This window comes from Drosophila novamexicana, unplaced genomic scaffold (genome assembly GCF_003285875.2).
Source record: "Drosophila novamexicana strain 15010-1031.04,08,12 unplaced genomic scaffold, DnovRS2.1 tig00000485-arrow-pilon, whole genome shotgun sequence".
Lineage (NCBI taxonomy): Eukaryota > Metazoa > Arthropoda > Insecta > Diptera > Drosophilidae > Drosophila > Drosophila novamexicana.
Genome location: NW_020824808.1, coordinates 1,369,383 through 1,396,179, shown reverse-complemented (window position 1 = coordinate 1,396,179; position 26,797 = coordinate 1,369,383). Strand labels below are relative to the sequence as shown.

The window sequence follows — 26,797 nt, the reverse complement described above, 5'->3', positions numbered from 1 at the left end:
TGTTGATGCCACCAACTGTTGCCGCTGATCTTGCGGGCTTTGGCATGTTTTCTTAACCTTAAGCCGGCAGCTAAGCAAACGCAATCACTTGCCCTTTTGTAAATTTGCATGTCAAACACCGGCTAAGCTAATATGAGCTAACACTTCCCAAGCCCCCCGCACGCTCATTGAACCCCCTTTAGCAGCCCTGCTGTAGAGCAGCAAAACTCCACTTAATATTTACGCTTTAGTTTTAATGAATTTGTCGCATGGTATCTTGATGGCAGGCGCAAGAGGCATGAAATTCACATGGCACTTACATGACATTACGTACCGCATGACAATGGCACTGCAATTGGTAGTGCTAGGCGGCAGACGCTACAAAGAGCTAACCGGCTGCCAGCGCGTCGCTCAGTGGCTAGCAAAACTTCCAGCGAGCAGCACGTGCCCCAAAGCCTCTCCAGAATGCGCCACAGTGTGGCTCTATGTCTGGTCCTGTTAAGCGTCTATTTGCTGCTGGCCCATGAGCACAGCGTTGCGGGCAGTTCCGCTTCCAACTACAACGACTACTACTACAACAATGCGAGCGTGAGGCAGCTGCGTTTCCACGATTTCGAGCCGCGACTCAAGAAGGACGGCGAGGAGAGGGGCGAACGTGAAGCACGCGGCTTTCATTTCAGCGCCAGCGGCGAGGATGTCAGCGTGGAAATGGAGTTCATAGTGCCCTTTGTCAAAGTGCCCGCCAAGCGCAGCATGCAGCTGGCCCGCGATGCTGTCCAGGGTCTGCTCAATCTGCGCACCGGAGCACTGCTCAACACGGCGGTCATTGTGGCCGCCGGGGCCATTATAGCCGGAATTGTGCGTCTGGTGCTGGCGCCGCTGGTCTTTACATCCATTAACAATGCCCAGGGCTATGGCTACAGTGGCAAGCAGTACGAGGAGCAGCCAACGGGCAGCAATACCATCAGCCGTGGCAGTGAGTAGCCTCCAGCTGATGACCATGTTAATCAGTTCTAATCCCGCTCTTCGATAGTGCGTAGTCTGACCCAGGTGCTGGAATCGCAGCTGGACGAGCACAGCATCGATGTCTCTAGCTGTGCACAGCGCGCCATTTGCCACTACTTGCAACACAATGCGGCACAGTCGCAGCGCCTTAACCTGAGCCCATCAAATGCCGCCAGGCTCATCGATGTACTGGCCAAGTGAGTAGTCTTTAGCTTCATGTCTTCGTTATGTCACCTAATACTTATCTGTACCACAGCTCACGCTGGCTGGACTCCCATCTGAATGGCACCGCCGTCTTTAGCGCCATTGACGTGGCACGCAGCAGCCGCAACTGTGGCCAAATGTATAGCAGCTGCAGGTGGCCGCAGCTTTCGGACAGCGTATTGCAAAAATCTTGGCCAAATATGTTGCACTTTATAAATGGATATCTGTTTGCTTAGTTATCTAGTTATTAATTATTTATTTATTGTCTTACTGAATTAAAAAAAAAAACATTGCATATTCTTTTCGAACATACTTCGATTATTCACAAAACATTCTGATTTTTGATTTTAAAATAAAATCCATATCCAATAAATTAAAGTTAAAGGCACGTAGCTCTTAAATTCATCGAGATATGCTTAAAAAACCTTGCCTCAAAATCGATATTTATCCATACGATGGAAATGATGAGCAAAAATCGATCGATTTATAAGCTTCTTCTATATATGGTATACGAAAATATATATTTCAAATATCCAGATCGGAGATCCTACCTTCATTTTCGTTTTCAATGGATATAATATAACTTAATTTGGCAAATCAATTTGGGCTACAATCCATAACTAAACCATAACCATATTGTAAAATTAATGGAAGTTAAAAGCATAAGGACATTCAATAAATATTTTTAAGAAAAATTAAACTAAAACCTTTTAGAAATAAATTTTTAAAAAATTATTATTTATTTTATTATTTCAAAAAAAATTATTTCCAGAAATCGTACTCGTCTCATTACAATTTCAAGAACATGTTTACAGTCCTTAAAAAACAGAACCAAAACAGAAGGAATTTTATGCGGAAAAATAAACTTTTGTTAAATTAATGTATCCATTTTTATCCAAGTCTCAGAGGAATTTTCATAAAGATCTATGAAAATGATTTTGAAGCTGATCGGATAGTAAACAAAAAAGTAATAGTTATTTTTTTTCTTTTATGTAATAATCAAATATAAATATTTTTTTAATACGTACCAGTTTTAAGGCAGATTCATTTAGATAACTAAATATTCAAAAATGTTACATCAATTTCAAGTATGAATTAAATTTCAAAACTTTATCGAACGTATTAAGAATCTGTGATCAAATTGTTCATGTATTTGAATCTTTAAATTATAGGTAAAGCTTTCGTACAAATAAAATATCAAGGCTAGCTCTAATTGACTGTTTAGGAATGATATTCACTTTCACAAATTTTGTATTTCAAGTTTAATCTCGTAGTCTTAAAGAATAAATGCAGCTGCGATCAAGTAAGATTCTAAATAACTTCTGTATTTAATTTGTAGAGAGTAATTTATTTTATTACTCTCTTGGCGGAAATGCTGTGTCAATTAAAAATTATGGGAATTTACGGCAGCCGAACTTTAGGTTTAATGTAGTGCAAAACTTCCCCAATGGGTTCCTCAAAACAAAACGCTTTCGCACCTCAGCCCAGTTGGGGCTTATGTCACGGCTGCGCCAGCCGGCTGCAGCAGAAATTGGAGCAGCGGCGCAGTGCAAATTATCACAGCCAAGAGGCAACGAAGCGGCGAGTGGCAAATTTGTTGGCGGCACGTAACTAACCAAGACACAACCGAAACGGATTTTAAATCTGTGGCAGCTACACAACGCAGCAGACCTCAAGGCGGAAGTATGCAGCTCTTATATCTGACTATGGTTAGTCTTATCCTGGCCGGCGGCGTGGGCAGCAAGGAGGAGTCTGAGCAGTCCCAGCAGGAGAACTCTGGCTCCACACGTGCAGCAGAGCACAAGCAGCAGAAGAACAATCCGGGAATACGTCTGATATCCTTTGACACCGTTGACAAGGACATCGCCCTGGGTCTAAACTATCTGATGCCATTTGTGGAAGTGCCCGTTCAACGCAAACGAAACGCGCCGCCCAAGGTAAAGTACCTCTTCGTAACCGGCTAGTTCCATTCGCAGAAAGAACTAAGAGCTATGCGATAAATTTAGTGGAGATCTAAATTTGCAAAACTAAAATCAAAAAACGAAGTCAAACGTTTTTTAATGCCAAAACGTCCATTTACACGGCTTTAAAATTAGATTGTACAGAGTACAGGAATTTTACACCAATGCATTTTCTCTGAGTGTATTTACCCAAGCTTTGCTTTTTTTGCAGCCCCTGGTCATCGTGAACTCCGCCGCTATCGTCAGCTGCAGCCTGGTGGCCGCGGGCGGCATTCTCGTGGGTCATTTGATACGCAACCTGGGCCTGGAGACCATTGTTCCGGATGTCAAGTCTGAGGACTCTGCCAAGCACACAGCGCGTAGCCTGGTCGATGAGGAGCAGAGTTTCCTACAGCTGTTCGATAACTTTAAGCTGATTTATCGGAATGCTAGCGGCGATCGTGTGGGTGAGTTTGACAGCTGAATCGCAATCCAAGCCAGTTTCGTTGATTCCAACTGCCCTCCAGAGACTGCACTGCCCAGTCTTATGAGCACCATCGAGCGCACCTTTTTGGAGAACGACATTAATCTGCCCGTTTGCCTACTCAAGTCAATTTGTGCGCTGACCCACAAGACGGGTGAGAAAGTGCGCAATGGTCAGGCATCGGACTTAGAGCTGATGTTCGATGGCGCCACTAGCTGGAACTGGCTGCTTTCCTGGCTGGAGCAGTCGCCGCTACGCGAGGCCATCCAAGCGGGCCGCATAGCTTCCCCACATTACTGCCACATCAAATATCCACGCTGCAAGTGGACAGCGCCCGAGGAGCAACTACTCGACCTGCTTCACAATAATGTTAAATTCAAATAAGATTATGTAAGACTAAGTCCATTATTAAGAGGTTAAGAGTCTAAGTAAAGAGAAAAATTATGTGATCAAATGTATGAGTATATGTAAATGTTAAAAAACAAATTGGGAAATCAACCCTGTTTTTAAATTAAAGTAAAATTGATTGACTTTTTCAATGAAAAACCATTTTTTATAAATAATTTTGTTTGGAAGAAAGGTTCAAATATTCAAAATATTTTCTGGTATATTTACACGTCATTCGTAGAGGAACAGAAACAGAGAATACAAAAACTCAAAAGCATTCTAATTAAATTTGTAATTAGTTACTGCTTCGCCAAGGCAAAGAAATTCAGTTAAGAATATTTTCGAACAAAAGCGCAATACATTTTTAAGCCTTTAATATACTCACCACTTCAAAAATATTGAAGCCATTCAAAAATTTGGATGTACTCAAGAAATGTTGGCAAGCTAGGTCTCTAACCTCGACCTTATTATGATTTGGATACCATAACTCAATTGCTAGGTCGTTTCTTTAATTGACTTGCCCCATCATCATCTGCTTTAAACACATCCAACCAAATTCTTAATCAAATGAATTAAAAACTATTAATTCGGCATCAATGAACGAATTCTAAATTTATTTAATCAATATTAGTAGCAAAACATAAATGTGAAATACATAAAACAAAATCGAGTTTGAATAGCAAATATGTTTAAAACGAATTTCTTATTAAAAATATGTGTTGTTTTGTGGATAATACGTCCTTTTGAGTTAAAGTTAAGTTAAAGTTCATTATAAAAAAATCATAGCAAGTCAAGTTGAAAGGGAAATTAAAGGACGCAAGTATTGAACTCCTGGTAAATTGTAGTTAATTTCTTTTTTTAAGATAATTGTTAACAGAAATGCACAAAATTGAAGATGGAATATCAAAATTAACTGAACTGACGAAATCTGTACGGCTTAATCAAACATATATTTTAACATTAAATTAGGGTGCATCATTTGCAAACATTGAACTTAAAACTGAAGAATTTTCAATAATTTTTCAAGAGTTTTCGAAATGTTTCTTGTGTTAAAATTTTTATAAAACTATTTCAAAATAATTTTCATTTTATTGTTTTTTTTTTTGTGTTTTCACAGATTTTGCGCCTGAATTTTGATCGGATTTGAACCGTCACCAAAAATAATTTTGAGACTTCAAGCAAAAACTATGAAAATGTTTTTTATTTCCTTTTTGTTGTATTTTTTTTTTTTTTTTTTTTTTTGTGTGTATCTTTTTGCTTGTGTACGAGTTTTACTTATTTCGGTAAAGTTTTTATATGTTTTTGTTTTTTTTTTTGTTTTATGTGGTTTTTGGGGTTTTCTTCTCAACTTTTTTGTTGCATATAGAAACATTACGACTAAATTACATACATGTATATTCATCTGTTCTAGGCAGTTAAAGTTGCTACAAAACTATTCAAAATATTTTAAACCATTCCTGTTTTTGTGTGTGTCGTCTGGTTGTTTTTCGGAGCGCGGTCGTTGGCTATATTTGTAATTTTCATATTTACGCAAGGCTCAAAAATTAATATTTTATTTTTGCTTTAATTTTACTTCTGTTAACTTTTCCATACCAACGCGCTGTAAATGCCAAAATAAACAAAACCCAACTAGAAAACAAAATGATGCTTGCGTAAAATAAAATGCAATGCTCCACCTAATGATGGAGGCGTTTAGGGCATCTCCAGGTAGCTCAGCCCCGTGTCCAGTTGGCTGTTGGTAAACTCGAAGCTGTAGTCGTCGTTGCATAGATCCATTAGGTAGGGTGTACGCAGCAGCGGATTGCTGCTGTCTATGAAGGATATAGAGGATTTGCGACTGGTCGCATTGCTGCTAATTGTCTCCATCTGATCATTGATATCTTCCTCGCACTGCGGCGGCGGTGCCGGCGGCACCGAGGCAACATCCATGGGCACTGCCTCGCGCTTATTTTGCAGCGACCTCCTGGCCATACCCGTCTCGACCAGGCTGTTGTCATCGATGCCGCTGTCACTGGAGGCATCCGTGTCGCAGGCGGTCAGCGCTGGCGGCATGAAATCATCTAAAGAGGCCACCGAGCTGGCATCACCATCGCAGCCGACGTTGGCGGCATCGCAGCTCGGAAAGACCGGCGACATCTGCAAGCTGGTGCCACTGATCAGTGGGTTGTTGCGATAGTTGCGCAAAACCGTCGCTGTCGTCGTGTGGCTGGGCATCGGCATCGTATACTTGCCCAATGCAAGGCAGGGCGACACCACCTGGTCCAGAGAGTTGTCGTCAATGGTCATGGGCATGGCAACGTCTTTCTGTTTTTCCTAGGGGGATGTGGAGTAAAAGAAAAGCAGAAAAAGGAGCTAGTTAGTCATAAATTACATTTTAGGGAGTACCCTTAATGATGGTCATAAATTTATCGAAATTTTCAAAAGAATTCGTTAAATGTATAATCTGGCATTAGGGTAATAATGAAAAGCAGGCGTTAGAGCTGGAGTGCCAGTTGAGCTTTTCCGATAATCCATTTCAATCGAAAATAATTGATTAGTTTTAGTCAATAACTTAATTGTCTGTATAAGTTTTCAAGATGAACTGCAAATGTTTAAGTTTTCTGATAGCGGATTACTGTAGAAAAGCTCTGTTAATGCTACATAGTGTTGCTTTATGTTATCGATAATATCGGTTGATACCATCGATAAGCTTCGATTTACGTTAAATTCAATCTAAAAAATAAACTGAAAAAATCACGGTATTTTTACATTTAAAAAGAAATCGATAAATATATCGAATTTTTTAACTTAAGTTTTTAGCTCGAAGGCTGAACATTGAACATTTCTTACATTGGTAGTAAATGGAACGACTTTTTGTTGTTTTCTTATAAGTACGAATGTTAATTTTAGGATCTTAAATTAAATTACAGCATTGACATCTTAAATTAATCTTAAATTAAACAATTACCTACTTTAAAGCAGTCTTAAGTTAACCAGCCAACAATTAGCTTACTTAAGTACCTAATTCATATTCAGAGCGAAAAGCGTGCGATTAGAGGAGCCTGTCAGAAATCCAGCCTAAATGGCAAATACAATTTGTTGTCTCAGCCACAGAAGCACACAAATATTTAAAGTCAGGAGAGGCAGCACAAAGGCAAACCTCAATCCCCCTTACCACAGCCCAGGAGGAGCACAAAGGAACAAGGGGAAACGCAGCAGCACTTGAGTCCATCAAGAAGTCGAGCGCCAAAAAGGAGGTCGTCGCAGCAGCTACTCGCTATAAATCATATTTTAATGATGGCCCAGCCGGAATTCGTAACAGTAATAGAAGACGACAAGGGGAGTTCAGACTTAAGGGCGGGGCTTGCGAATATGATTATGCTATATTTTGGTTACAAACCCCACCCACACACACACACACACACACACACTCACACACACACACACACTCACACACACACAAAGGCAGCGTCAAATGCCACAGGAAATCAAGCACATATCAATCTCCAGTAAAGCTGAGGGCGCGTTTTCAATAATGAGCGCAAATGTTGAGATAAAGTTGCCGAAAAAAGTGTGTGACTGGGCGGGTGGTTGGTTGGAGGTGCGGCGCGGCGCGGCGCGTTGCGGTGCGGAGATGGTGCAACTAAAGCTTGCTACAAAAATGTTCGAGGTTCAAGTACAGTTTATTGAACCGCACGAATATTTGCAATGCTTTCACAGCGCTAATTGCAACGCAGTTGGCCATCAATAAGCGCCAACAAAAGCGAAAGTGCTGTAAATTGATCGATGGCCAAATATGGGGCCAGACACAGGGCTCGTGCATTTGTCGAGCCAGGGCAGGGCGTGGCAGCTGTCAGACGAAACGGCCAACAGATATATATTGTGCCACACAGCAACGCTCAAATCTGTGACACATTAACATCTGCCTGGCCAGAGCAGAGCACGGATGCATAGATACAGACACACAGATACAGATGCATAGAAACACAGATACAAGACACGCACATACAAATCACAGATACACACATTCGTTCTTGTTGCTGCTCACAAAGAAGGCGTAACGAATTTATAAAAAAAAAAAAGAAAAAATGTGCGCAGCACGCGCCTACAGCCCACGGGGCATGGCTAGGTGCTTTCGGGCGGCCAACTTTCGATACTTTGGCAACGCCATAATAAATGCCAAGCGCAATGTAATAGGTTTATTGTATGATATATTGTTTGGCGTGCCTCTATATTGGGGGCTTACAGTCATAAGCATCGACATCGCATCGACCTAATATGCCACAATAATAAATTATTAAAGCCCGGACAAGGCGCTGGCTTAAGCTAAACAGGCGCATTACAATAATTGTTTAGTTATCCTCAGGGAACTGCGGGGGAAGTCAACAAGAAAAAAAGATGTTATAATGATCAAGTTAAACAATTCACGACTGGCTGATACCCTTATAAGAGCTGCATTTCGGAAACGCAGATAGGGAGATGAAATTGGAAATCAAATATTTAAACATTTAAATCGATAATTATCTAATGAAAAGCGGCAACCCCAAGTCTAAAGTATGTTCAATGGGCCTTTATTAATAGCACGCAAAATAAAGGTTAATGTTCATTGTTTTGCTTGCCCGGGCTTAAAGGGTTTAACCTCAAAACATTGAATATGAAATCGATTTTATTCGATTAAAGTTGGAAAAGTTAAAGTGATAGGAAATTTTAATAAACTTGATCTCCCCAAAGTAATTTAATTACAATAAAGTAATATAAAAATAAGCTCGCATAATAAATGCTGATGTTCACAGCTTTAATTTTCCAAAAAAAAAGGTTCAAACTCAAACAATTGTGTTTAAAATCCATTTTAACAATTTGAACAATTCTAATAGCTATAATTTATTATTTATTTTATTATTATTTATTTATTAGCTTTAAAGTATTTAACAACCTATATAATGGTTTAGGGGTACTAGGAGCAAATAAATCGATCCTGACTTCGAAAAACTGAAACCTACATCAGCTTCTTCAGAGGGCAACTCGGAGGAATCGCATAGAGGCCTACCTTAGACACCTTTTTTAGCAAATGCTAATCAAATGCTCACCTACTTTATGAGCTTTCATATAAGACCCAGAAACCATTTGCACATTATCACGCCCATTTTGCAACTCATTTTTATTAGCTACAGGGTATGCCCAAAAAATGCAGCTGCTGAGCTTTGCAGCTCTTTAAAGCAAAATTTAATTGGTTTTCATTGTAATTGTAATTTTCATTGTGTGCTTTTTATTACCAACGCCCCCAAGTTCACTGACATTACGTGCCCAAATAAAATGAGTCACTTGGGCGCCTCTTTAAATGCACAGCAGAGCGCAAAGTAATTAAAGCCGCAACTTTTCTGCTGGGCTCCCCCCTAAAAATGATGGCCTACATCTTGGCGCAGCGGAGTAGGAAAAAGAGGGAGAAAGTAAAAGTTGTATTACGCCTCGCCTTCTCAGGGCATGGCAGCTGAGTCTTATTTGCTGTTTAAATTTTGCTCAGTGGGCGTTTGACTTTTGCCACCTACGTTGCATGTTGCGCAATTCGTGTGGCAGGCTCCAGGGAATACGCACTTATCGCTGACATCGAGCTGCGAGCCATGAGGCAGGAGGCAAGCGCCTCAACTTGAAATTGATTTTCTACGCTGGCATTTTGTCAATTTGGTGCCACGCACGAAAGGCTTGCCAAGGGCTTGTGCCACGTTCAAATATGCTTATCAAAATCAATAAGCAGCCAAGGCAACTGATTTGTCATTGAAGCGAGGAACAATGCGGCGTATACGTAATGAGCATTGCCGAAGCTCAGCTTGAGAAATGCTTGCAAAAATTTGTCAAATTAAATGTTTGTCACACATCGCAATATATAAAGCTTTAAATGTGTATCTCTGATAAGCGCACACATGCGTGCAATCAGTGTGTGCGTGTGCGTGTGCGTGAGTGTGCTTGTGAGTGTGTGCTTGTGAGTGTGCGCTTGTGTGTGTGTTTGAGAGTGTGCTTAGCATACTTAAGTGCGCAGCTTGTGGCTGAAAGCTGACGCCTAACAGAAGGACACTGGAGGCTTTTGATGAAGCCGACGAAAAAATACCCTTGCACAAAAGGGACACAAGCACAAAAATATTTATTATAGTTCTTATACAAGAGCTTTTCATATTGCGAACGGAAGGATGAATTTTATTTATCTAATGTTAAAAAGGTATAAAATAAAAGAAAAAGCCTTTAAATATATGTGAGGAGTGTGTAATAGCGCTCATCATAGGTGGTATGGATGTAAATTGTTATTTATGAAAAAAGAAATTTATATTTAAATATCATCATCAGGGAGGATCATAGGGTAACCTTCTTAAGCTCTGGAGTTTCAAAATTTTCTCGAGTAAAGGCGTCGTATATTTGGAGAAGAAACTGACAGATTGTGTTTTAATAGAAGCACACAAAATCTAGAACACTTTGAAAAAACTTATTTGTTTCTCGAATTAAGCTTGACCTTAAAAAATTAGCTCACCAAATCCAAACAACTTTTTGTGGCTGATAGTTATATGATATAGTAGTCCGAGGTTAATAAGGTGCTGCCAAGGTTGTCATTAGTAAGTTTGCAGAAGTTATAATAAATTATATAAATATGAAGAAAAGACAAAGAAGGTTTCGAAACAAAAACTCAATTTGCTACTCATTGTTCCTATGCAATAGAAGTCTGAGCAGATCGGGTTTGATAAGTTTCTGCTCGCGTGTAGAGAACGTGTTTGAGGCTTTCGATTGATAAGCTCGGCTTCCATAATATGAAGCACACTCAAAAGGCATTGCACACTAAAATTTAATTGTGCGTGACAATGAGATAATGAACGACTGAGTCAAACATAAATACGTACTACTAGAAGAAAAGATGCAGCTATGCTTAGTGTGTTTTGCATAGACTAAAGACTGAAAAACTTGTTCGCTTGTGATTAGAAATAAATATATACACAGCCACCATCCTATGCTATATTCTCCATAGACTCACTCACTGACAAAAAGAGACTACCTCCTAAAGGAAGAAAAAGAATGGCAACAGCTAATATATGGCAAGAAGAAGTTGGGCGATTCGTTTTGATAAGCCAAAACTGAAGTTGGGCAACTTGATTAGGCACAAAATAACAGGCAGGCAGCATCATTTATACCAATCAAAGATATTCATATAAATGGCCTAGCTTGGCCAGAGGCGGGGCGTGGCGTCGGGCGTTGGCAAATTAATCAAGTTTCGGCTCTCAATAAATATGCTGGCAGGCAAATACAATAATATTTATGCACATAAATCTACAGAAGTCGAAGCTAGCGTTGTGAAAAGACCCCAAAGAGAAGCAGCCCAGTAGAAAAACACATTATTTCTTTCTTCCTTTTTTCTTTAGCTAATTTTGAGTGCTTAGCTCAAAAGCTGGCGATTTGCTTGTGGTTGTTGTTGTTAGTTTTATTTTTGCTAAAATATTTATTAAAAGTTTATTAAAATACTTTCATAATCAATATCCATATCGATATTCATATATCAGATATCATATACATATATCGTATTGTTGTTGACATATTAGTTACTAAAACACACACACACACGTGTGCATATGTATACGTTTATATAATATAATATTGCATACTTTGCGGCGTTTACAAACTAACTTCTTTTTCTTTTCCATTTATATGAAGTATTTTATATTCCATTTATTGGAGTCGAATTCAAGGCTAGTTAAATTTATGCTACGTTTTCTTTTACCATTCTCGTGTAAAATTTGACTTAGTTGGAGGTATTTTCCGGTTAGTGTTTCACGAAAGGAAAATCAAGAATATAAAACAAATTGTGTGAAAATTGTGTTTTTGCTGTTTTAATGTTGGGCCATTTTATAAGCTGCTTAACGGACAACAACAACAACAGCAACAAAAATTCTGTTGCCATTTTCATACGCTGTTCACAAAGTCCAAAAGAGTATATGTGTGCGTCTGTCTGGCATATTTTAGAAGTTGTGTATAACACAGTCTAAAAGAGTGTGAAGATTCTGCTAAGCCGGCCCTCTAGGGGATAGATTAGCTTTGCATCCGTGAACAGAGTAATGTGGTGTCGGTACACCTTCTCACATTTTCTTCTTTTTTTTTAGCACACAACAAATTTGCTGCTAGGGCAAATAAAAACTAATGCCGCATAAAAATTGCTGCTCATTTGCTTATGCGACGCGTCGACACTTTGACAAATGAGCTGCATTTGGGCGGTGGGCAGACGGGGGGTTGCGGGCTGAGAGGTTGGCCAAAAAGCAAAAAGGTTATGATACTTTTTTAAAGAGCATACAAATGCTGAACTTTGCAGACTTCTGCTTAACATTTATGTTAATCTCAACATTATTTGCAGTTAATTAATCAAGTCCGGGCAACGTGGCGTATGAGCAACATATACTCCACGCGGGTCAATTGAACTGAAGCGCATAATAAAGGCATATGAGTAGAGCATATATATATTTATATATATATAAAGTAAAACTGACTTTCATGCTGTGTGGCCATTTATCAAAAACTGGGCAACTGTCCGAAATCAATTGTAGGACGAGGAACAGAAATGTGCTTTGTCAGCCTGTCGCGACTTGAGTTATGATGAGTCAACAAATTGGCCAAAAACGGATATGTAGCGAGCATGTTGTAACATGTCTGTTAATATATAGTAAATATGTTGTATATGTTGTGTATATGTATATTAATTGGCTAGCCAACAAAATTTTTCTGCAAATTTTGTTCGGTTTTGTTAAGTTCTTTTCTTTATTCCCATAAAATTTTGCTAAAATGTACTCTTAAAGTTGACTTTTGATTGGATGTGAAGTGTGTTTTTTTTTCTTTTTTACTATTAACTGAAGCATTCTGAGGTATTTCTGCTATGTTTATTAGCTACGGACATGCACATATAGAGGCGCATGTATGTGAGTTTATATATAATATAGCTATAAAAATTACACAACATTTAGTTAAATTTACTTGCGCTAGTTTTAGTTTAGTTAGTTAAGATTGCTATGCTTGAGTTTTGTTTTCCATTTTAATTTAACTTGTATTTTATTTTCATATTTTGTTTTGCTTTACTATAAATGCGAGTCACATACAACAAGATTTGGGAGGTAGTAAAAAACATTTCTCAATTATTTCAATTATTTTGCGGTTATTATTTTTAAGGTTCACACATTTACTAAGGGTGTATTCAACTATTCAAAGTTCGTATGAATTTAGTTTTTTTGGTTTTGTATTCCGTGTAGATTTTAGTTAAATAATTGGTAGAATTTTGTTTAATTATTGAAATAGTTAGCATATGTACTTTTCGACTTGTTTTAATATAGGTAAGTATATGTATGTATTTGTTATACACGAGGTATATAATTGTTGTGCGAGCGAATGTGATTTCCGCTCGCACACTGATGTACTTATGCATGTACTGAGGTATATGTGGTATATTTGTTGTAATTGTATGTACTTTCTTTCCGATTCTTGATCTCGTCGCTCACTCGTTACAAATTGTACTTGCCACTCGTTCGATTCGCACTTGCTACAAGTTCTGCTCGTTACAAGTTTTGCTCGCTACAAGTTCTCATCGCTCAAGCTGCATTTATTTAACAAGTTACACACGTCGCGAAGTTTTCTCGTTATAAGTTGCACTCGCTCGAGTCGCACTCGTTACAAGCTGCCCTTGCTCCGATTGCACTCATTACAAGTTTTACTCGCTCAACCTGTGTATAATTAACTTTGTTTTCGCTCGAGTTACACATGTTGCAAATTGCACTCGTGACGAACTCTTCTCGTTACAAATACTTTTCGTTCAAGCTGCACTCGTAACAAGTAGTACTCGCTCGAGTTGCTCCCGTTACCAGTTGCACTAGTTAAAAAGTGCACTCGTTACAAATCGAACTCGTTACTCGCTCCTCTTGCACTTCCTTTCGATAAGGCTATATCATTACTTCACGTACTACTTCGGCCCATTTCCATTCCCATTTCCGATCTCTCTCTCATACGTAACGCGAAAAAATTTCAACTAAATCTTATATGAATAGCTTTGTATAAATGTATGCATGTAGGTAAGTATGTATGAATGTATATATGCAGCATATATCTATGAGTAGTCGCTATATATATTAATGCTAAACAAATTTGACTTGATTTTGAGAGTTTTTACTTATTAGAAGTTTAGTCGTATCTTTGTTTTAAATATAGTTTAGTTAAAGCCACATCGAATAATATTTAAGTGTGTTTTTTTCTTCTTTTTATTTTAGTCGACTTCTGGTAGGCAAATTGCTAATGCAAAAAGTATGCCTGGTGTTTGCTTTGCATTTACCTCATATTCCACTCGTTTTCTCTACATACAAGCAACTCCTCTTACATAACTATATATTGTAGTTGTATTATAGGCTCTCTTCTTTTCACTTTTGCTCTTTTTTTTTTTTTTGGTTTGTATATATATATAATAATAATTTTGAGAGTTTTTGGCTCGCAGTCTTTTCGGGCTAGAATTATTTAATATTTTCAACTTGCACCATTTTGCAATCAGTTGGGATATCTGACATTCTAAATGATTATCAAGGAAATACTCTTTTAATTGTCCTGGTATTTGTCTAGTTACGATAAATAGTTTTTACTTTATATATGTATATACTTCTAACGCTACCATGTAGGATTTCTTATTTTGTTGAGGATTGCTTATCAATTTTCGGAATTTGTCTATCAAATTTCTCGTTTCTTATAATTTTTACTTAACAGTTAAATTTCCTATGCAGCACTTGTTAAGCTGAGAACACGCTCTGGTTTTTAATAGTTGTCTCGTTTTTCTTTTTCATGTTTTTTATCGTTGAGTGTTTCGGGAGGTAGTTACGGTTCTTTGACTGCCGTAGACGCGAGGTAGTTTTGGTTAAATTTTTTAGTAATAAAAACATTTTTTCTATATATTTTGTATTTTTCTAGATGTTTGTGAAAAGCTTTTAAGAAAGAGAAAAATACATAAAAAAAATAAGAAATAATGCGTATAAAATTTAATTATCTTTGCGCACAAAAGTAGACAGGAGATTTTAGACTACAACAGTGTGCCCCACACACACACGCACACTCGCACTATGCATATTTCGTAACAGCCAAAATATGTTGCAGCAGTCGTTGACATTTACAGGAAGAGGACAAAGCTACAGAAAACGAAAACAAGGACTAACTGAAGGCGTGGGAGTAAGTGTGGGCCTACAAAATGAGCATAGCTCGTGTTGGCCATAAAACGGGGCCATCAAATACATTCAGAGAGAAAGAGAGAGAGAGAAAGAGGGGGAGATAGAGAGAGAAAGAGGGAGAGATAGAGAGAGAGCGATAGAAAGCGAGAAAAAGACCGATTTGAGTCAATGAGCCACCGTAAAAGTGAGAGCGCATCAGCTGTGCGCTTTGCGCTCAACGTAAAAAGTGAAAAAGAAAGTGAAAGGATAAGCAAACAAAAAAGGAATAAAAGGCCGTTAAGGGATAGACACAGCTTGGTACTGTGGGACAAATACGCATTGGCTGCCCCTGGCACGAGGTGTAAAATCAATACGAGCCAGCAGCCGCTGCCTTAAAGCCCCTGTAAATAGACAATATAATATGTTAATTTTATGCATGTGAAATCGAAACTCAATTTCCCGGCATCAGGTAGGTGTCTATAAACAGCCACGCCCCCTAACTACAGTCAATAGCCAGTATGTGGCACGAGCTGAGAATCATTTTGTAAAAGTCTCAGTAAAAGTAAGGCGCTAAAGTTTTTAGAAAGTTGGAATATATAGCCGTATATAAGCCCCAGATGGACAGACAGACAGACAGACAAAAGACAGAAAATCAGACAGATAGGCTGACAGACAGACATCTCATGACAGTGTAAAAAATAGAAATAAGCCTCTAAGACCTACTAAATAAAGAAGACTCTTTTCAAGCCAATTAACAGAGTATTGATTAGTCGGTTCCTTCTTTTCTTATCCTGGTTTTTATCCAAGCAGGTTGGTTATAAACTTTGCGTGTAAATTGATATCGTCTTGGATATTTATGATTACGATTCGAAAGCTGACACCGGCTGTGGTTTGGGGGATTATCAATAGGCACCCCACACACACACACACGCAAATGAGCGATAGACACGCAACACACCCGCACACACTCGCACACACACGCTCACAAAACAAAGTTTAATTAAAGTCACAATGAATAATATGTTGGGCACGCACCACACACAACAAGCCACGCAAAGTGGGTCAGCGAGTGGTCAGTATTTATGTAAAATCAATAATGCTTTTTAAAAAACAACACTTTAAAAAGCCAAAATAAAAAAAAAAAAAAAACAATAGAAAAAATTAAAGACGATATGGAAACCAAGTAAAATAAACAAAATAATCAGCTTTTTCGTGTTTTCTTTTACTTTTATGCGTGCGTTTGAAACTTAAAGAAAATATTAAATTAAGATTAATGAGTGCTTCAAATTGTGCTATGTCTTTGTTTTAGTTACGGTTTTGGTTCATTTGCTAAGAGTGTTAGACCATGTTGCAGCTTTCGACTTGCTTAAAAGTTGTTTTGTTGATTTCTTAGAAACCCGTTTAGAATTGTCAACTGATTCAAGAATGCACAGCTAGCCAATATGCTGCAAGCTGTAAGCTTAAAGAATCGGTATGGCAAACCAATTTCATTGAACTACAACATGGCCTAGACTTCAAAGGCTCGAACCTTGCATAAATATGCAGCCATGTTCTTAATTTCACTTGCAAGTCTTTTTCGCAGAGATATGTGAAGCCTTATTTCAACATATGAAACTACAATTTTTGTTACACTCCGCGCAAAGTAGTAGAAACATATTTCCGTGAAAGTACAGCGAAAGTGAAATGCGGAACATGACTGAAGATAATTTGTTTCTGTTTCTTCGATAACTGGCGCTACGCTGCACTAGGAAATGCCTTAGAACTCTAAGTTAGTTTTGTTTTCTTTTGTTTTTAGTTTAGTTCAGTTTAGTTTTTGCTATATGCTTAGGTATATTTACTTTAGGTATATGTATAGGTTGTAGAGCTATAACTATGTAAATCTGCCTACAGCCTGATTTTTGACTTTCCATTTTGACTATAATTAATTTTAGCTAATTAATAGTTTTAATTTAATTTTATTATTTCTTGTTTTTTTTTTTTTTTTTTTTTTTTGTACCATCAGCGCTCGAATTTCAATTCTGTTTACTACATCATTTCCACAATGTTTACAATTTACAGGGTATATGCCACTCCTTGCACATTACTTGCATTTCGCTTCTCATTTTTTGTCAACACAAAGAGATCTATTAGGAAAAAAACTGAATTCGAATTAAAACGCTGTCGACATATTTTGCAATATTTTCGAATATTGCTTGATTAATTTTTTGTTTTAACAATTATTTCACGCTCTATTTAAAGCTGGCGCTGGCTCTGCTTCTTCTGCTGCCACTCAGTCAAAAAACGCTTACACATTTAACAAATTACACCAAATAAAATCAAGATATTTGCTAATAATAATAATAACAAAAACGCAATATGGCTATCACAGTAAACAAATGAAGAACGAAAGAAGGAAACAAACAAAATTAGTTAATGCCACATTTAAATTTTTTACAGCTTTTTTTTTTTACTTGAAATAATTTGTTGTTTTTTATTTTGGATTAATTTGTTTTCTTTTAATTATTGAAATTTTTGCTAGTTGTTGCTGGTTGTGATGCTGCTGGTAGTCACTGTAGCCCAAAACGCTCGACTTATGCGTAACTATGCGCTAGCTTTATTAAATGTATATATGTGTATGTGGTAGGTATATATATGTGTTTATGTACAATAAAAATATATAGCATACTATACAGATGCTCAACAAAATATAACAACATGGCCTTAAAATGAAATCAACAAATAAAGCAATTTAAGGGCAGGGGGGCGTAAATAAATGTGGGAAAATTGATTTTAAAAAACAATTAATATCTATGTATAGAAGGAAAATTAAAAGTCGCTACAAACTGAGGCTTAACACTTAGTTCAATGGTGATGACTATTTTAAATAGTCTACTAAAATTTATAATTTTAAAGTCCACACGGCTGTTGCTGCTTAAATTAGACTAAACATTAAGCAATAACTCTATTAGGTAGACACTATGGCTAAAGCTAGACTAAACATATATATATATATATATATATATATATATATATATATACGCTATATATATATAGATATATGCAACTATAACTAAGCCCTGACTGGCTGCTGGCGGCACGTTGCATGCAACATTTGCTGCGCCAGCGGCTGTCGTTTAAGTTTAGTTTTAGGATTTTGGGTTGTCTCCGGGTTGTGGGGTGGGGATCGGGGCGGATGGGCGGTTAAGAGGGGAGGGGGGTGTTCTTGTCTATAAAATCGTTCCATTTACAAAGTACAAATTGTAGAAATGGTCTTGTCCGTTCAATTGTACAACACTTTTTGTTTTTGTTTTTGTTTTTTTGTTTGTGGCAGTGGCACGCATCCAGCTCTAGACCTTGGCCAGCTGCTTCTTGGGCCGCATGGGCACAATGCAGTAGCCGGCACTAACATCACGTCCGCTTACCAACAGATTCTTTAGCACGGAGCTTGACTGTTCTTGTTGTTCTTGTTGTTGTTTTTGCTGTTGTTGTTGCTGCTGCTGCTGATGCTGTTTCTGCTGCTTGGCCTCAGCTGCCGTGGACCAGCGTTCGCTTGCATGCCGCTTGTTTGCCTGCTGTTGCTGCTGTTGTTGCTGCTGCTGCTGCTGCTGTTGCTCCTTGCCCATCAGCTGCTGCAGCAGCTGTGGCGACTGCACCTCTAGCGTCATGGTGCCGCTCTTCAGGCGTTTCGAATCTGCAGCAGATTGGCTGTTTAAATGACGCTTGCTGCCATGTTGCTGCTGCTGTTGCTGCTGCTGTTGTTGCTGCTGTGGCAATATTGTTTGCAGCAAGGTTGCCTTTGTTGTTGGCGTGGCCTTGCTTTCCACTACGCGTATGGTTGCCTTGGTGCCACTCAATAGCCTCATGGCGGGCAGCTTGCCCGACACTACCAGCTCCTGCAACTCCTCCTCTGATTGCTGTTGCTGTTGTTGCTGCTGCTGTTGCTGTTGCTGTTGCTGTTGCAACATTGTCTTGCTGCTTTGTATGGTTATCAATGGCACTGCATTCAATATGATATTCTGTTGTTGCTGTTGCTGCTGCTCCAACTGTGGCTGTTGCAGCTGCAAGGGTTGCTGCTGCAGCAGCTGCAATGGTGACACTTTGCTTGTCGCTGGTGAAACTGCGGGACTGTTGCTGGCCTCAGCCACATTGATTTGCAGAAAATCGGGCCAGCCATCCAGATTGTTGGCTAAATAACAATTAAAAATGTAAATAACTTAGTCAAAACTTGTGCACAAAATAAAAGTTGATGCGAAGTAGAATTCATGAAATATGCAGCAATAGTTTAAGTACCCATTGAAAATGGCTAAAAAAATAAAGGGTATATTGCAGTTGTGCAAACCGAGTCCATCTGTCCAGCCGTATTAACTGCACAAATTAAGAGACGTTAATAATAATCGATAAGTTGTATTAACTTGAATAAGTGGACAATTCTCGAAGAGTATAAGATGATAAACACAAATCATCTGTATTTAACGCCCAGACTTGCTTCAATCTGTTATCGATAACTTGCATTTAAATTTAAATCGATATAAATCGATTTGGTTTTTTGCACACTTCCCGAAGATTATAAAAGCTAGTATACCTCTTATGGTAAACACAAATCCAGAATAATGCTGATTTTTGAACATTTCTGGAAGATTATAAGAAATAGGGTCCTCTTATTTTGTATGCAGCTCGTTCATTCGGTATACACAGATGCTGAAGAGTTTACTTTTTGTATACCCAGCCTCCTTCCTTTAACATTCCGCATATTTAGGTCATAGTCTAGCTTTTCGGCATAGGCATACATTAGAATGATATCTTTGAGCTCTAAAAATATACTAAAAATCTGACAGGAAATCCAAAAGGTACTTTGCAAAGCTGTTCGTAAGGGTATTTGCTAGCTTATTAACTAGAATGGATTTAATTTTTATTCAGTCTCATTTGGTTGCCCAGAATTTATTGTGCGTGCTGCTGCTGCTGCTGGCAAACAGACGAGCAATTAATTCCTCTTGCCCATGACATTGATGCTAATTTAAAACAATAATAATCTTCTACAATTTTATTTTCTTTCGTGAAAATTTGCGTGTGTGCCAAAAAGTGAAAAATATCTGTTTATGAGCAGCACATACAAAGGGTATATATTTATATATATGTATAGAAAAATGTATATGCTGGGTATATGTTATGTGTATATGGCTATTTTATGCTAGGCATAAAAAAGAACACTCCACAGACATCTGTCTATATGCCAAAACAAAAACGAAAAAATTATCTAAACAAACGACAGGCAGCGTCTACCCCCTGACAGGGACTAGCCCCTTCCCCATTCCCCAGTCCCCTCTCAGTCCCGGCCACAGGCATCAATCACGACTGCCTCTGGCGCTGCGTGACATGTGTCAAAGGTAAGGGGCGTGTGCCCTGCGGCATGTGTTAAAATTATATAGCATATTTCCCCAAGTTGGCAGCAACAACTTCTATTTGGTAATTGTGGAAACTATTTGGGCTTGAAGACCTGCATCAATTAACTCTCAGCCCCAATTCGCCGGCAGTTTTGTTTGACAACTTAGTGAGAGATGGGCATGCAGAGGAGGTATTCAACGATTTGATACCCTGGAAAATGTTTAGAATTATAAATCAACTTTTAACCAACAAGAAATGTTCAGTAAAAACACGAGCATGTTTTCCATTAGAAGAATGAAAGATATTTGATCGATTTTTAAGAGATTTGATTGGAAGATAGAGAAGTAGAGATTTGAATAGATTGAATAGAAATCACGCCTAAAGTTTTTTTTTTTTGCTGTGCTTCATTAAGATATCTTCAAAACAGAAAATAAAAAAAAAACTGGTCTTATGGGAATTCTAGGTTGCAAGAGTTCGCTTTGATCAAATTTTGCTAAGCATTGCGCGGATTGCTTGGGAAATTCTATAAAAAAGAAAGGAACATTTTGAAAGTAGTCGCCTTTTGGCAGTTATATGATGCTATATAATATATAATATACGGCAGACTATGATATATTGATTTGCAGGTCGCAAAAATACGTTTCTATGCAAAGATTGAATAGGAACTCGGAGTGTTGCCAAAGATTTTGAGAATCGGAGATGTCTATATACAGAGTATATCTGCTATGTAGAAGCTGAGCTGGCCTGACATATTACTTAATATCGTTTAAATGCCCACTGCAAGCAATCCCAATAAATGTGAAAATTGATGGCAATGTTTTCATCTATTTTTACAAAACAAACGCGCAAACATATATATATTTATATACATGTATAAGTGAATATATACAAATGTATACATATAAATATATTTATGTATGCGTCTATAAATAAACGCGCATAGCTATCTAAAATGTAGGCCTCTCCAAATGCAGTATTTGTTGAAGGAAAAAAAGAAAAGAATTGTCAAAAGTGTGAAAATGTTTGTGTGTGTGTGTGGGAAAATGGAAGGAAAAATCTTTAGACCAACTACATAATTAGCCGGCAGCAGGCTGTCTGTTGACGCCGCGTAGGTGTTGCTGCCAGAAAAAAAAAAAAAAAGAAATGAAAAAAGCCCCCGACTGAAATATCTATAAATGAAATTCTGGGCATATTTCAGAGTTTGATTTAATAGTTTTTACCCTCCTCCCTTTTCTTTGTAGCTTTAAGCAAGCAATTTTCAAACTGCCTGCTGCATATTTCAGATGGATCAACTAGTTTCGTTTGCTATACTCACAATCTTTGCTGTAATCATTCTCAAATGCATCTTCAATTGAATGACATAAGCTGGCGGCCAATGAAACATCATATTTTTCCTTTTTGCACTCAATGCTAAGGCTCAACAACTGTTGCTGCTGTTGCTGTTGCTCCTCCTCATGCAGCTGCTGCAACTGCTGGAAACTGCGAAAGTCCTGCTGCTGCTGCTGCTGCTGCAAACGATCCTCGATCGAGGCATTGTCCAAAATTGAGAGCGTGCCACTGCCGCTGCCGCAAAGCATTGCTGCCAGCTCGCTGGAGCCGGTGCTAAAAACATTTGAATGTTGCTGCTGTTGATGCTGCTGCACGGGCGACGGCGACAGCGAGGACACTGTGGAGGCAGGCGAGGAGCACAGCGAACTGGAAAAATGTTGCTGCTGTTGCTGATGTGATTGCTGGTGCACAGACTGTTGCTGATAGCTGTTATATTGCTGCTGTTGCTGCTGTTGCTGCTGTTGCTGCTGCTGCTGTTGTGGCTGCTGTTGCTGCTGCTGCTGCCATTGTTGCAAATGCTCTTGCATGCTGTCCACCTCGGAGCCCCACATGACATTGCCCTCGGTGAGCAGCGGCATGTCATCGTCCATGGCTATATAGGGTGCGCGCATATCATAGTCCACAAATGAGAAATCCTCCTCCTGGGTCAAAGAGTTCGGGCTGCACAGCGAGGGCAAGCTGCTGTCCTCGGGTGTCTGTGTAAGAGTTGAAGGTAAAAGTCTTAATTTATTCACCGATATCTCCAGCTTTTCAAGCGCGCTTCTACACACCTTGGGCGAGTGCAAATGCTGTGAGCAGCTGGTGTCATTCGATTCATCGCGATAATTGAACAGCGGATCAATGTTGCTGCTGCTGCTGTTGCTGTTGCTGTGGCTGCTGCTGTTATCCTGACTTTGTTGTTGACTGTTACTGCAATTACTGCTGCCGTTGATGTTGCTGTTGCTGCTGCTGCAGCTGCTGCTGTTGTTGCTGTTAGTTCTGCTGCTAGCTGAGCCCGCATTTGCTGCTGTGCTTAAACTCTGACGATTGCTATTGTAGCTGTTGCTGCTGCTATTGTTGTTGCTGCTGTTGTTGTTATTGTTGTTGTTGTGATAGAGCGGTGCACTGCCTGTTGTCGAGCAGGTGGTCGAGTCCAAAGAATTGATATCATCGGGCAGCAAACAGGAGCTCATGAGACCCAGCATCTCGCCGAAGGGCGGCATCTCATCCAGCTGTATGCAGGCGCTGCTGGCCAAATGATGCGACAAATCATCCGGTTCCTCTTTCAGCACTAGAGAAAGGAAAATATCCGTTAGTTATATTTATTTCTTTCTTATTCTAATCCATTTATTTATATGCGGGCATGTGTGCAGTTGTCAAAGAGGTGTCAAAACTTGGTGCTAAGTGCAAACGTCGACTAACAAAACAAAAGTCGCTGTTAATTAAAGCCACAAGCCAGCAGACACCATGCCAGACTGTACTGGCGCCACTGGCTATAGCTGACACCCGAAAAAAGAATTCATTTCTTCCAATTGACAGCTTCTTCAATTGAGTCTAATAAAAGTTTTCGTTTTCACTTATTTTATTTCGGCTGCTAAATTTGTTGATTTATGTGCTACAATTGCTAGACTTGGGCCATGATTTTAATGGCCTTTTGACAGCCAATTTTGTTATTTATTTTTATTCACTTATTTTTCTTGCTTCCTTTTTCTATAACTGCCTCATTAATCAGCATCGGAAAAGTTTTGCCAGCTGATAAAGCCCGTTGGCTGTTGGCAGCAATATGAAGCTTTGACGTACGACCCATAGAAATGCATGGCAAACATTATTTAGAATGCACTTGGGCTGCGAGAGGCCTAACCCTAACCAGATGTCAAGGCCCCAGAGCCGCCAGATCCGAGATGCGAGCTGTGCCTTATCGGCCTTTGCAATCAGCCAGAGATGTGGATGCGCGTCACGAGCAGCTTTAGTCAACAATCATAATAAACATATATACTACGAATAGTTTATGTATACCAAGTATATGGTAACTATATAGAGAACGGTTGGGCTAAGCCAGCGAAACCGGTATAAAGCTGCTCGCACGACCTAACTACAATATGGGAATAATGGAGAATTAAAAAATACATAAGTATATCTGTGTTTATATAGTCGTATATAACTAGCCAGGGGTGCAATATTTACGGCATTGTTTATCAGCAGATATAAATAGCATTACTCAACTAACTTTGCCGTCTATATGCATATATACATATATATTGTATGTGTATGTGGTCAACACTCTAAGCCTATTACAACAACCAGTTGCAAACTGCTGAATTTTCACTCTACTCGGCTGTTGTTTATGCACTTGATATGCCTAGATCGAGATGCCTACATATATACATACCTATATATATACACGTAAAACGTATCTTATCTCTAGCTGAAGTTCTATGCATACAAAATTGTAACTTTTCTAATAATTTATGAGCACCTATCAATCGATTTTTTTATTATTTATTTATTTTTTAATTTTTTCAATGACCAACGACAACAAGAGTCGAGTGCAATAGAAAGCAAATGAAATACTACGAAGTTTGCATACTCTACAGTTAGAAGAAGCTACTAAAAGAAGAAAGACAAGTGGAAATTAGAAGAAGAAAAATATTTACGAAAATTAAGGATATTTACAAATAGAAAACAGAAAACCTCTTTGCATGTAGATACGAGACGAAACTCTCTTAAGATTCTATCAAGCACAGATCTTTGTTAAGCTTTTTCAAAGAAATCTTACGCCTATTTCTACTATCAGAACTGCTATTTAGAACCTGATAAAGTAATATTAGCCATTGCAGGGAAACAAAACAGCTGAGGGCTTTGGAAAACGATCCAATGCACTTTATACATATATACAGATGATATATGCACTCGACTTGCCATATAGAGTCTATCTCACTCATACACACACGCACACACACACACACACACACACACACTGCTGCCAAGCAGGCACAAACAAATTAATTAACAATGCAAACACACCGAGGTTGGGCAGGGCAAGAGAGGGGCGCCGCCAGGCACCTGACCCCCCATAGGGCGACTTATAATTATGGCACACAAGTGCTGCTCGACGACGCTTTGCGGCATAAAAAAAAACTAGACTGCCTTGTCGGTAGTGCCCGAGGAGAAGATACCCTGACTAGCTGTCATTACAGACATTTTAGCTTGTTTGTGCCTCACGTTATTTGTGGGTCATCTATCCTTGATTAACTTCAGTGTTTATAGTCCGATTTTTATGAAATTTTTACTTCCTCAAAAGGGCGTTTTTCAAGTTTGTAGGGAATGTGTGTGTACATTCAATATGGAAGCCCGCATACCAAGTTTATCGTCGCTAGCTATTAAAATCATCAAGTTTAGATGACAAAATCTTCTTTTATTATCGATATTTATCTATATCATAAGACATCTGCCTATCGTAACCTATGTATACCATACGAAAATGAACACACCAAGTTTCTAGCACTTCTAGCTTTCGAGTTATGTTTAAGAAAGCATATCTCAAAATCGATATTTATCGATGATATGTTAATGTGAGAGTATCGAGATATACACGACTGGTCGAAGATGCCCTCTTCCACCTGCACATAAAAAGGGTACAGAAATAGGCAGCAACAAAAACTGAGAAAAAAAGAGCAACAAATTAACAACTGAAATTATGGCACGCGATAATACAATGCGGCCAAGTAGCCTCCATAGCCGGGCCTATGGCAACGGCCCACTCAAGTGCCCATTCGTAACTATTAGCAAAGTGTTGTTGTTTTTCTTTTATAATTTTCGTAATTGTGACTGTAAAGTGCAAGGCCGCAGACCCAAATAAAAAGTAAATAATAAAAAACACAGCATTCATTCAATGCAACAAATTTTAGCAGCTAAAAGTGAGCAGTGCAGGGGGCTTCTGGCCTGGGGTTACTTAAGCACAAGGTAATTAGTTGATCTGTGGCAAAAAAAAAAACAACAACAACAAAATAGAAGAAGAAGAAAAGTGACTGTCGCCGCATCTCGTGACGTGCCTCAAGCTGCAGCTGCACTTGAACCACATTCGATGCACTTGAAATATGAATTCGAAAGTTTTCTAGAATAACCATTCAGTGAATAACGAGTACTCGTTATATGAACACACGCACACACACACACACACACACACTCACACACACACACGCACACACACACACATGAGTGTTGCCTAACGCGTGACTTGGCTCAGGCAACGCTCAACAACTCGACACAGTTTCTATTTAAATAAATCATCATAATGATGATGACAGCCAAAATGATGATGATGATGATGATGATGATGATGATGATGATGATGACGATGAAGATGATGTTGTTGTTGATGATGTTGATCAACATAATAATGACGTAGTTTAGCGACAGACCGAAATCAAAATTCGGATTACGGTATATTAAAAGAAAAGAATAAACGAAGACGAACACTTGAAAACAGACAACAAATCTGAGAATCGCAATCGAGTGCAACCGACTGCGCAATACACTGTAACAGCTTTTAGAAATGCTAAACAAGGTATGCTTGTCAGCTGTTTACTCTAAAACTGTCATAATACGACTTACAAACTATGTCTTTGGCAAATATGAACATGTGAGCCTATAATGGGCATGGCAAAAAGGTTAAGAGAAGTGTAAAAGTAGTATACATACAAAACTGGTTGACTAGCTCTTTAACTGGGACAGCTACGATTTTAAATCTGTACGCCCCCTCAGGTAGGCGTGACAAAATATTGTAAAACTATCCGACGCAGTTATATATGGAAATTATCAAGTTTTTAGCTTGCAAAACTACCAAATAAATGCACGCTGCAAAGAATCTATACTCCCTTTTTGCTCAATTTGTGAACAGTGTATAGCATTTGATGGCATCTTTATGTAAGCGCCGCACTACGTCCCCGCCTCTATTT

The 26,797-nt window shown here is 38.7% G+C and overlaps 2 protein-coding genes across 2 annotated transcripts in view; one reads left to right on the top strand and one right to left on the bottom strand.

The window, feature by feature from the left end:
- Positions 1-444: 444 nt before the first annotated feature.
- Positions 445-3,996, top strand: LOC115761476. Its single transcript, XM_030703243.1, has 6 exons — positions 445-955; positions 1,013-1,181; positions 1,241-1,327; positions 2,903-3,125; positions 3,361-3,595; positions 3,656-3,996. Exons 1-6 carry the CDS (start codon positions 445-447, stop codon positions 3,994-3,996), a joined length of 1,566 nt encoding a protein of 521 aa, XP_030559103.1.
- Positions 3,997-5,218: 1,222 nt separating this feature from the next.
- Positions 5,219-26,797, bottom strand: part of LOC115761221 (protein similar-like) — a 115,020-nt gene continuing 93,441 nt past the window's right edge. The window contains exons 9-12 of the mRNA XM_030702909.1: positions 22,631-23,130; positions 21,847-22,555; positions 18,572-19,335; positions 5,219-6,312 (exon numbers count right to left, since the gene is read on the bottom strand). Coding sequence (XP_030558769.1) covers positions 5,692-6,312; positions 18,572-19,335; positions 21,847-22,555; positions 22,631-23,130 — 2,594 coding nt within the window. The 3' untranslated portion in view covers positions 5,219-5,691. The remainder of the gene's footprint in view (positions 6,313-18,571; positions 19,336-21,846; positions 22,556-22,630; positions 23,131-26,797) is intronic.